Source organism: Chironomus tepperi, unplaced genomic scaffold, assembly GCF_022539635.2.
Source record: "Chironomus tepperi strain 1889 unplaced genomic scaffold, CSIRO-AGI_Ctep_v1 contig_172, whole genome shotgun sequence".
NCBI lineage: Eukaryota > Metazoa > Arthropoda > Insecta > Diptera > Chironomidae > Chironomus > Chironomus tepperi.
Genome location: NW_027226294.1, coordinates 540889 through 553708, shown reverse-complemented (window position 1 = coordinate 553708; position 12820 = coordinate 540889). Strand labels below are relative to the sequence as shown.

At 33.1% G+C, this 12820-nt stretch overlaps 1 protein-coding gene across 8 annotated transcripts in view; it reads right to left on the bottom strand.

Moving 5' to 3' along the window:
- Trpm (transient receptor potential cation channel, subfamily M) overlaps positions 1-12820 on the bottom strand; it is a 47004-nt gene that overhangs the window by 12108 nt on the left and 22076 nt on the right. For all 8 annotated transcript variants that reach the window (XM_070638419.1, XM_070638424.1, XM_070638426.1 and 5 more), the window contains 10 exons: positions 11185-11347; positions 10930-11070; positions 8232-8304; positions 8002-8161; positions 7704-7840; positions 5415-6057; positions 4764-4801; positions 4590-4653; positions 3896-4484; positions 3678-3830 (listed from right to left, as the gene is read on the bottom strand). In XM_070638419.1, coding sequence (XP_070494520.1) covers positions 3678-3830; positions 3896-4484; positions 4590-4653; positions 4764-4801; positions 5415-6057; positions 7704-7840; positions 8002-8161; positions 8232-8304; positions 10930-11070; positions 11185-11347 — 2161 coding nt within the window. The remainder of the gene's footprint in view (positions 1-3677; positions 3831-3895; positions 4485-4589; positions 4654-4763; positions 4802-5414; positions 6058-7703; positions 7841-8001; positions 8162-8231; positions 8305-10929; positions 11071-11184; positions 11348-12820) is intronic.

Below are 12820 nucleotides of genomic sequence, written 5' to 3'. Positions count from 1 at the left end.
ATGCAAAAATAAGATGAATGTGGAAGTAAAATGTCATTGTGTTGGGAATAAGTCAACTGTCATTCAAAATTCAAATTATGTTTGCAACTCCAATTAGTTGATTTCCCCTTTCGTAGTTGTTAGTCCCCTTCATATAAACATTTAGTCTGTTTTCTAATTTCAAACAATAAACATCCTTATTATTAAGTATTATTAAGCTGTGTGGCTTAGTTTTGCCTGAGATATTATTATAAGCTATAAAATGAGTAGTTCATATGTGATGCCTGACTTTTAAGATTGAAGCTGTGTGACATCCTACACAGTTTGTTCGTATGAAGATTTTATGACAGAAGTCATAGAAAATTGTCATTTGTGAACTTCCTTTAAGAAAATTTTATGTTAAAGCTCTGTCCTCCTCTTCATAATCCAACCTACTCACTTCACATGCTCGAATTTATTGAATCCGGTCAAAATTCAGTTTTTGTGAGATAAAAAATTGTATAGATCATATTTTGATGAAATAAAGAGCAATAAACTTTGAGTGAACCTTAGATTTACGGTCATTCTTGATAGAATCAACATCCTATTCATATGGAAACGATTCCAACAGAATGGAAAAAAAAATTACATTTAAAAGCCCTAAATTTTTTTCCTCAAAAAACTTTTCACATCCATAAAAAAAAATCCTATCTTTATCATTGCCGTATGAATTGTGATGTGATGAAAAGTTAATCTTCTAAAAAAAAGGAAAGGGTTGAGTAACACTTAAGACTAGGAGAAGAGGAAGTCATTGAAACAACAGAAGTTGGAAGGATTCTTCGTAATACCGATTAATAAACTTAAAATTTATGTGAATATTTTTGTTTTGAAAGCTAACAATTTTGTTATGTTCATCTGTAGAATAAATACGGGTAGAACAAAAAGAAGCCTTTTGTTCCCAGAACAAGCTTTTACAAAATTTGCAAAATATTCGCCTCAAGAGTCATTCAGATATAATGTCAGAAATTCTTCTTTAAATTTAAACTTAATTTAATGTCAAAAAAGGTCTGTCTACCTCTGATCATCTTAATATTGAGATGTAAGGACATTGAAGTCCACTCATAAATTTCTAGATGTGGTATTCGACGTAATAAACGAATGTTTCCAAATTGAATGAGTGGAATTCTTCTATAAATTACAAGATAGGAACATAAATTCTTCAGCTTCCACATTATGACGGTTTTATGTGAGTTCAGGTTTACTTTAAATCTATATCCTGAGCAACACAATCCGGTGAATCATATTTTAAAACTTAAAAGGAGAAAGACCAAATAATTCCTGGATTGGTTGTTTTAAGGATGTTAAAGTCCTTAACATTCCGAACAGGCAGAAGTATTCGAAGGATAGAGTTGGAATTAGACGTTCTGTTTGCGACGGACGTAAGTAAATTAGTAAAAGGATAACTTCGCGTCTTATAGTTGATGCGGTTAGGGTGCAGTGTGCTAGCCAAACAGATTGTACTGTTCGGGTATAATTTAATGTTCACGCCATATTAAACACGAGATTGAATTCAATTTCGTATGAAATGAATTTCGAAGGGCGATTTAAATGTTGTTAGGTATTAAAAAGTTATTAAAATTCAATCACCGTATTGAATCATAAAAGCTTTTAAAGCAATTAATAGTATTAAATTACGATTTTCTAATTTGTGGCTCGTGGATGCATCGACATAAAAGAACAATATGAACTATTGTGTAAATCGGCTTTAAAGTTTGCTAATAAAATTCATGATTTCCCTTAATTAAATAATGCATTGATATGCTCTAGAACAGTGATGGTCAACCTGTGTGTCTCGGCAAGCTGTTTGTCGCCAAATTATAATGGAAATGCCATGAACCGTATGGATTGTGTGGTTTTGGTCAAGGTATATCATCTTGATGTGCCATAGAAAATAAAAGGTTGCCCATCACTGCTCTAGAATACAGCACCCCATTGTCTACCCTCAATTAACTTTGGTAATTGATTTTGGTTTACGATACCTAAAACAATTCGAAAGTCTCTCATGATACCAATTAAATATTTTCACTTGATCAAGTTTGACTATTGAGCACTTAAAATTTAACGAAATTTACTAGTTCCATAAACTCTTCGTCTGATGAAACTTTCCACATGAAAATTTTTATAGTGAAAACTTTTGAGATTCGTTAAAAAGTTTAATTTCTTTGCTTAACTTTTTTTTGTCAAAGAATTTATTATGTGAACAAGTTTTTTAAAACATGATATAGAGTCGGGAAAGAAGTTATTAAAAGCTTTCATAATTGTATGCTGCTAAACTTAAAGCATCTGAGAATCTTAACAATTATAAAGAGAACTCTTTGAAGAAATGAAGTTTTAGTTTCTTGACAGACAACATTAATTTTTCCTGCTCATAAATCATAGAACTTATTATTCACTTCACTGTGAAGATGACTACATGACAGGATTTCTAAAGCTGTGTTTTGCTCGAACTTGACTCGAACCATAGCTCGAAGTTGACTGGAATTTTAATTAGTCGACTGAGGTCAATTCTATCATACAAAATCCGAGTGGACTTCGAGTCGGTTGATTGATTCGAAATTCGTCACCTGATCACTAAGATCACATAGAGCAGTAAGAATTTTCTATTTCCTAATTGAAAACCTTTTCTCGAGGTTGCCCTTAATTAAAAATTCATAATATAGTTTGCAACCAGGATTTTCTAAGAATGGATTTTAAATAGTTGGTATTGACAATCCCATTGGTGCACCAAGCGATAGAGCCAGTCGTCAACTGATAGAAGCCATGGATCGCAACTGATCTGTACGGCCAGTGAAGTAAGTAAGTAAGGATATCAAATAGACGATATCAGACGCGTTTTCAAACATTTAAGACTACATATCTATTAAAAAGCGTCTAACATAGACTCCTTTATGCCTCCCTAAAATCAGTTTATTAATAAATAAGTAAGTCGCGACATACAAGTCAAGCAGCATTGATTATTAAAATAGTATAATAAGCAATCGTTTTCCAAACTTCCAGCCATTCAACAGAATTTTTTAATTATATCAGTTCCTTTTTTTCTCCGACATAAATAAACTATTATTAAGCATTTTTATGTTAACTGACAGAAGCAGCTCAAAAATAGTCAATTTACCAAGGATATATTCACAATGAACATCTAGACACAATGTCATGACGAATCGAAAATATTCTATGAACTTATGAAAAATACATTAAGGTCTAAAAATAAAATAAAAGCCACAAAATAACATTCAGAGAAGTAGAGAATTAGCTTTTGGAACATGATGAAATAAATAGAATAAAGTAAGTATTTTGATAGCAATTTAAAAAGGAAATACGATAAAAAGAAGAAGAAATAAAGCTTGATAGAAAGATCCACGACATTGAATTCTTTCTGACCTGTACAGGAGTTGGCTTTTTCCCGACAATATGCTTAAATGAGCGACGCTGAATTGTGCTCTGATGAGATGTTACAAAAAGGAGTCATTATGATGAGAATTTGTATAATTTTTTTTGGGTAAAGGAACAAAATGCAAATGTCGTATGATGAAAAAGGGAAAGAGAAGAAAAATGTTCATCTACATTACTTATTTTCTTATGGCTGGTGGGTTTTAATGTAAAAATGTTATTAAGGGATGTAAAATGATATTTAAGGTTTTCGTTATAAACATATTCCTCACCTCAGCATCAGTTATTGACTTTTCCTTATCCTCATAATCTAAGTATTGATTTTCAAGATGCTCTTCTTCCGTTTGCGGCATAGATTGTAATTCTTCCCGAGTTTTAAAGTCAAGCTTCTTTATGTAAATTGGTAAAAATAATCCGGCAATAACCTATATAAGAAAATTAATCAATACTTTTGAGTTTTTGATTCTTTGATGCTTCATTAGTTCCTTACATTCAAATTAGTATTTTTCCTCGTCCTTAATCCACCCATCCACAAATCAGAAAGTATAATTTGTGAACACGGATGTGCGAGAATCGATCGATGGTTTGCAGCCACAGCTAATGACAGACAACTTTGATTTGACCAAGATGTCAGTTCGCATGTCAACATCTTTTGGGTTTTAATTGGTTCTTGTCGATAACAAAAATCTAATAATTTTAATCCACGATTCTCAAAATCTTTTGCATAATTACGCAGTTCGTCATAAATTTCCGTATCTAAATCATCATCTGCTGCCTCGTGTGCCATACTCTTGTATAATTTACATGCAACAAGGGATTTTGCTAGTGCCTCTTCCCCATGTTGCCACAACATTATAGCCATTTGATGTCGTTTTGTAAGCACAGCCCAGATAAAAAGCTCATTAAATGGAAAAGGAAATAGTGCCATTTCAGATGTGAATGGTAACAGTCCCGTGACTAAACTCATTGAATTTGCACCAGCTGTACGTTGAAATGTTGATGCTTTTCGATGTGTATTCACATAAGAATTCATGACTTTTGCATAAATTGGTCGAAATTTCCGTCTTGTATAATATGATCTGAATATGAAATTATCATATTATTGCATGCAGACATAAAAAGTCACACGATAAGAATGAAAACAAATTAAATCATTAATTAAATAAAAGAACAGAACTAATTACCTATAAGCTCCCCCCATAAGTTTGTTAATTACTAATCCTATATCGTGAAGCGTATAAACGTAACCTATTAAATAGACAATTATCATTATGATGAGACAATGTGTTCATATTAAGCTACAACAACAATCTACTGAGAAAAAAATCTGTAAAAGTAATACGAAAATAATACAGTACCTTTAGGAATATGAGGCCTCACATCTCTTAGAATATAACTGTAAAAGAGATGTAACAGTATGTTAACATCAATTAATATTAATATGAAATGCTCATTGGGGAATAACGTTCTATGGATAATTAATATCAAGTGCTGAAACTGTACTAGAATCAACATTCAAATGGCGGAATGTAAGAGATGAAAGTATCATGGCAGAAGTGTATTCAGGATGATAAATTTATAACGGCATTGACTTGATTGGCACCAATTATTCATGGCAGCCAAGTGACTGCTATATGGCGTTCAAGTGACTGTTATGACATCCAAATGACTGTCATATGACATCCAAATGACTGTCATATGACATCCAAATGACTGTCATATGACATCCAAATGACTGTCATATGACATCGAAGTGACTGTCATATGACATCGAAGTGACTGTCATATGACATCCAAGTGACTGTCATATGACATCCAAGTGACTGTCATATGACATCCAAGTGACTGTTATGACATCCAAATGACTGTCATATGACATCCAAGTGACACGTCATATGTCCAAGTGGGAGTCATATAGCACTCAAGTGTTTAGTAACTCACAAAAGACCATCCTCCTGAATACATTCCTGCCTCACAATATCAATAATAAAACAAAAAGTCATCATTACCCAAGTGTATTTCCCGGTCCATGTTTTGTATTGTAAAGCTCCTCTAGTCTCGGAATAGTAAGAAACTTTCTCATTGATACACCATTCTCTAGTAACAATTTAACAAAATCAATTCGATCATGATCTAAAGCTTGCATCATTGCTTCATCTAAAGCACCATGTGCCCATTCTTGGCCATAAACAAAAATCTCTGATCGTGCAATATCGACACGATTCCATGTTAATGCTAAACTAAGTTGTTCCGATGGACTTAAGTGTTGTGACTTAAATAATGCTGTTATGATTGTCTGGTCCAATTCTTGGACTTTCCCTTCGGGTCGGTCTTGTATTCGAAAAACAGTAATTAGATTTTTATATTTTGTGCATTGCAATAACTCATTGTATAAACGCTCTGCTTGCTCCACACCAACTTCAAATGTTTTCATAATCATATTAAGTATATAATCTTTCATGGAATCCAGAAGTCCCTGCTCCTCATTCTCATTTGCATATTTATGTACAAATGCTATTATATCTGCAGATCTTCCCGTACCATCAACAACAACGACTGGAACTCTATCTGTAACATATTCTAAAACAGACCTGATTGTGTTCATACCACCTTCAATGACTAAACAGACAACGGGTGTTGAAGATTGACCAACTACATAAAGATAAATAAAAACAAAAACTAGGTGTAAATAACCTGTAAGGATATTCCATTTATGCAATCAGCACGTGTTTAATGTAAAATTTTAAATGGGAATGTACATTTATGCTACTCATAGGGGAGAGATTGAAAAAAGTTGTACATTTGTTTGCCTGATATTTATTTTGTTTTTTATACATTCCAACAGCAAGTGATAACTGTTGTTTAGACATGACAATATGTTTGTTTCTAATTTGTTTTATGGGAAAAAATTAGAATATTTTTAATTGCCTCTAGACACACACAATATTCAACATGGCATTTCCAGGATTGATTTTTAGTGAATTTTTAGAAAACAGACAGCTTAATCATAAAGCACTTTGTCCGGTCAGTAGGTCGATTGTCGTTAGAAACTGGCAAATTTGGCATTGTAGAGTATCACATAGTCTTAAATCTTGTAATCATTCCTAAATTCGATAATTAATAATTTTAAATTCATTCATATTTCATTTGGGATCATGCTTGAAGTTGGCTGCGAATGGGAAATTTTACTCGAAAATTTGAATTTCAAATAACCGTTACAAATTTTATTCTGTACAAGGATTTTTTTCACAGAAAATTTTCAAATTTTCCAAAATCCGTTCAAAAATTTGAATTGCCTAAAACCGTTAAATACTCAATTTCAGTTCGAGGACACCAAAATACGCTGAAGTGACTAAATAAGAACAAATACTATTGTAATTTTTTATTTATTAAGAAATGACGAAAAAATAAATTCTTCTAGATGCTAGGAACTGAGGAAAAAAAACTCTCAACACAATAGCTTCATTTTGTCAATGTCATGGAAAAAAAGAATAGAATAAAAATATTTTATAGCTTCATTCATAAATTGTTCTTTTTCCGCTTCGAAATTTCGTCATGTCAATACGATTTTCATTCGAGCTTGCTAGTTGTTTTTGGAATATCACATTTTCTATATTCAAGCCTGCTCAGTCGCACATATTATTTCTGACGATTCATGAACGCCGGTTATGAGTTTTCATTAAAAAGCATGAGCAGTCATGTCTTGTACGCGATTGCATTTTTATAGCTCTATAATATTTTTTTCCGCTATTACGCACGTGACGATTCTTCGTTCCTGAACATTATGAATGAGTCGATTTGTCGAAATTTTATTACTCTACAAACAAATGGCTGTGCATGTAACCACAATTTTATTTACTATGCGGGTTAAAATTCAATAACTATTTTACGTCAATTAACATGTAATATCAGTGAGGAAATTGATTTTCACTTTGTGGTGAGAAGTTTTAAATCGTTTTATATCCTTAATAGGATTTAAAATAGATTTATAGGTATTTACAGTGAATAATCGGAGCGAGGAAATAAGAGAAATTTTCTGAATGAAATATAAGAAGATTAATCTCAAATAGAGTAGGTAGAAGAGATTTTTGGTAAATATTGAATCCAGACGAAATGTGCTTAAACTTTGTATGCTTTGTAGGAAAAAGGTTCAAGAAAAAGTAAACAAATAAAACCTTCAAGTTGAACTGCATAGGAAGGAACAATCGTTTGGTGTCAGAAAATCAATTCAATATTATCATGTTGTTTGCAGATAAGGATCATAATGTGCTAGAAGTACAAAATGTATCGATACTTACATGGCTGTAGTTTCTGATTTGATATATATTTCTCTAGTTTTCTCCTTAATATTATTTCTGCTCCATATTTCGCTTGGGTTCCGTTATCGACCAATAAGAAATATGCATGACGATTATTCAGCACAGCCAATTTACTCCTGTGTGATAAATGGATGCATATAAAAAGAATTCATTTGTAAATAATGTAAAGCTTGAAGTTGATGCAACTGTTAATAAGTATTCCTAACGTTCTATCCAACTGATCCTACATGCATCAGCAAATTCCATTCTAATCACATAAAATACAAAAGACACTTACCGTGGTGAACTGATTGAATGACATGGCACGTCTCGATTGTGACCCAGAAGCTCATGATTTCTCTCGACAATTCCCCACGGAGCTATACCAATACTAACTACACGTCCGGATCTTTGTTGACCTTCTGCCATTAAAGCATCCCCAACTTGCCTTGTCACTCCTGTTAAAAATGCATTTAAAGTCATTCACAGCACAAATTGTTATTGTTATTTCATGTCTCTTAATCTCACCTGTATTTGTGCCACCCGTAAAAATCCATGCACCTGTTGTTCTAGCAGCCTTTATCAATCCCTTTCGCAATATCTGAAATCATAAAAATTCAGCAACAGGATTAACAATAGAAAGTTATTAAATGACTGTTATGAAAAGTCAATCGAAAGTTCCTTGCACTCCACAACAGCACCTCATGTGCACTTTCATTCAAGTGCTCATTAACAGCTTTTATTTCTCGATATAAAAAATTTACATTCCTTTTTTTGATTTTCACCAGATTTTCCCTCGTGACTGAACGCATTACGAGACAATTTTATCTGCTCAATTTACTTCTTCTACCCGATGTGGAATTGAATTTTTTCATTCTCAGTTTTTTTTTTATTTGAGTTTGTAACTTTCTATTTGTTTCGTGACTTTATTCCAGTAAATAACAATTCATAAACCTTTCAACAGTTTTATTACTTTTCGATATAAATCTTTTAAAGTACCCGGCATCGGTAAATATAATATACAGCAACTTGGCGAGAACAACCAACTTTTTCAATTGGCTGCCACTCGTCCTAACTGGCAAGGAGACCGTTTTAAGGTACGGTACTGGTATTCATGTATCATGAAAGCATGATTTTTGTGTGTAAGACTTGGTTCTATTCAGTTGAATGCAAGCATACTTCAATATCGTCGTCGTGGTAATATGTGCCGATCGGGTGTCTTAGAGATCATTAGCAAATAACGTCCAACTTTTAAGAGCTCTAGTCATATTAGACCCGAACAGACAGTAAATATACTCATGGGTATATTGACAACACCGAGTATGCTGAATTATATTGATTGAGTATACTCATGAGCATGCTCATTTAGCTTAGTATGCTGATTGTCTGTTAGGAGCAGAAGATCATTCAAAAAGCATAAGTCAGCAATCTCCGACTCCAAGAAGACGTAACTCTGGCATGTTACCGAATTTAAACTGAACCTGTCACCAAGTCAGAGTCGTGTCGGCCTGGGGCTGGATTCTAGATTGAATAACCTTCTTATGCTATTCGGGTGCAAGTTTACGATGAACGTCATTTACGAACGATCTGTTACTGCCATTAAAAATTCAATTGATTTTTGTTCTTAAAAATATCTTTTGTTCAGACAGTTTCAGACGAATCAGAAAAAGAAGGTTGGAATTTCTCGTGAAAAGTCATTACTTCAAATTGCCCACGAAAAGTAATGAATAGAAAAGCTTTACTTATCATAATCGCTCATGCGGTGTGAGAGACTTTTTGTGATTTATTGCGACATTCAATTTCTCATACCAAACCTTCCAATATTTTTATACTTTTCCCTTCGTCTATTCGTTTCGACCCAACGACTCGTGAAAGCGCCATCAAATTAGAAAAGTTTAAAGATTTTTTATGTTTTACAACAAATGCAAACATAAAGTACAAAAAGAAACAGCAGATTGGAAAATAATTCAAATAAAATTCACAGCACTTTTCTCTCAATTCGATTCTATTCTATTTTATCTAAGCTTCCTGTCTATCACTCTATTATTTCAGTTGTTATTTAAGGAACAAACACAAAAAAAGAAACTTGAGGGGAGAAGAATAGAAGGAAAAGAAATGAATTGTATTGTATTGTTTGAATAACTCAATAAGTTTATCTCTCATGTTCATGATTTCGTGACATATAGCAACTGTTTCAGTATAACAACTTACTTTATACGTGAAAATTGAATTTCTTCATTTGAAATGTTTATAAAGATTAATTTACTGTCTGTTGTTTGGCTATAGATAATTAAATTAAGGACTTGGATCTTTTATACCTTATTATTAATGCTTATAAGCTTGTCAGGGGTGACTGCTATGTCGGACTATGCCTATGACAGTGCTGTCCAAATTGTTTGGCGACACGGCACACATTGTTGGTAAGGCTTGACTGAAACCGCACAAGAAATACGGTTAATGGTTTTTCCAAAATTTTCTTCCAGTCCAGCAACGGCCTATACTGTAGATCAGAGCTTATATTGAATTTACGATTAAGAGTCCATGGATTATATGTCAGATTTATGTTATAGTCCAAAATATCTATAAAAGGTATGCAATGAGCAGTAGACAGAGAATAAATGATAAAAGTGTGCTTTCTGCTACGCTCCTGCTTATGATAACAACCCCTGGTAGCTCAGTGATTGGATCATGAGACTAGAAATCGTAGAACGTGGGTTCGATTCTCACTTGAGCAAATTTGTGGGTAAGGGCAATTTTTTCTCTAGAATCTTACAAGTAGTAAGCAGGGACGAGTTTTGGGGGTTCCCTCAAAAAATTTCTAGTTACGCCCCTGGAAATAAGGTTCCGAACATTATATACCTCTTAAAATTCCACGATGTGGAAAAAATTTGCCTGTTTGCAGATAATGCCTGATCACAGGCAAAACTGTGACAGATCTCTTGCCTGTGCCTGTCACTAGAACCTGTTTTTGCAACTCTGTTCCACATACTTAAACATTAGGAACAAATGAACCCTAACCGATTACAATATATTATTTTTACTACATCTCTGGACCTGAAGAGATTATCAGGTTCATAAAATATTTTATGCACGAGATTCATTATATTCATAATGCTATAAAATAATTTTCATCAAAATTTTCTGTCCCAAATGTATCTTTAAGAGTATATGACTTTAATGTCAAGATCCCTAAAATGAATAAAATAATAAAATTTAATATCCTTACCTTTTTCAATTTTGGCTGTAATTCAAAATTCGCCTTGCCTCCCTGTATGGTCAGTAGTAATTTTGGCAATTCTAGGTTCCATTCTTTTGTGAACAATTGAACTATTAATTCTGGTCGCGTATCATAAGAAAGTCGTACATACTGTGTACATTTTTTTATGGAATTGAATGGACATTGAAGTGGAAAAAAGAAGGAACAAAAAAAGATGTCTATAATATTTTACTTCTGAGAAATATTGGTGATTAATGTACTTACTTGAGCTTTAGTAGGATGAGCACTGCCTTGAAATTCTATTGTACCATAGGCATCAGTCGGATGTGCACGTGTGTGCTTGTGTGGGAGCCATACATCACCTAATATACCAATATCTATTCCAGTAACAATCTGATGTGTTGCTCTTTCTTGTCCGCAGCAGCATCTACAAATTAATGATAAATTGGAAATGAAAATTTTTGTGTTCATGCGTCACTTCCAACATTTTCCTCATACATATTGTCAGTCAAATAAATTTAATTTGTCAAATTAGTGTTGCGATAAAAATTTATGCATTTGACATCTTTCTTATCTCCTGACTCTGCATGTGTATGGATGTGCGTTAAAATGAAACAGATTTAACTTAAATAGCTCAATTTCTTTTGCTTACTTCCTTCCTTTTGACATCAAAAAGAAAATTCCTGTCATATGAAATTTCATGAATGTAGTGATGTCTTCTTATGTATGGAAATGTTATGAATGAAGTTCGCATTTTGATTATGACGAATATAGAGGCATATCTTTCTAAAGGCACATGTTATTCATATAAATAGCAAATTGATGTAGGTACTTCAAAAGTATATCATAGAAGCGCACACTTTACTGTTGTAAAACTTTACCCAAATGGCAAGATGCAACAAATTTGGTTTTATGCAGTAAAAATCAACCAAAAACAGCTGTCGCCATGCTGTGCCGTCATGTTACTTTCATGCTTATAACTTATACGGCTTTCATTATTATATGAAGTAGAGTCGACGTGAGTCAAATTTTCAATACAAAATCAGAGTCGACTTTGAGCTAAGGTTTCCAGAAGTCTCGGTATCGACACTTTCTTGTGACCGAGATCGGGATCAAGACTGAGACCGAGACCGAGATGAAGATTTAGATTGAGATCTAGACCCAGACTGAGATCGGGGTTTAGGTCGAGTCCAAAAACGAGACTCCTCGGAAAGTCTCGGCATCTGGAACCCTTATAGAGCATAAAGATTATAGTCTGGAGAGGACGAAAAAGCTCTGAACATTACGATCTGTTATACCACACAGGGAACCCTTACTTTGAACTATGCATAAAAGTCTCAAAATTCCCATTAAATAATTTCTGGCTACGCCCCTGTTTAAATAAACTCCATATGTGAACCATGAAGTAATATATGATGAGAAATTTTTAAAATAGACAGCCACTAGAGCCTCAAAGTTTTCAGTAGTATTGACAGACAATTCATAAAATATACAAGAAGAATCTACGAGAATGAATTGAAACCACATTCCTATCATTCGAAACGTATGCTCTATAATATGTACTTGTATAGCTTATGGCTCTTCAAACTTACATACTTATGCATTAATCAGCCAAATAAAAAAAGCTTTCGATAGCATTAATAATGAAAGAATTGAATGAACTTGAAATGAGAGAAACTCCAATTAGCTTTTACATCATTCCATACATTTACGAAGCATGGCATTGACTGCAATCATTTATTATTTAATCAATTCAATTGAATTTTTTAAAGTTCAAAAGGAAATTTAAAGCAAACAAGATTGACTTTCGATGGAAAAATGTAAATCTAAATTGAAGCAGCAGTTCTTTTAATTAATTTATGTTATTTTTTTATTGACATTTTGCCATGGCTTGGAATGT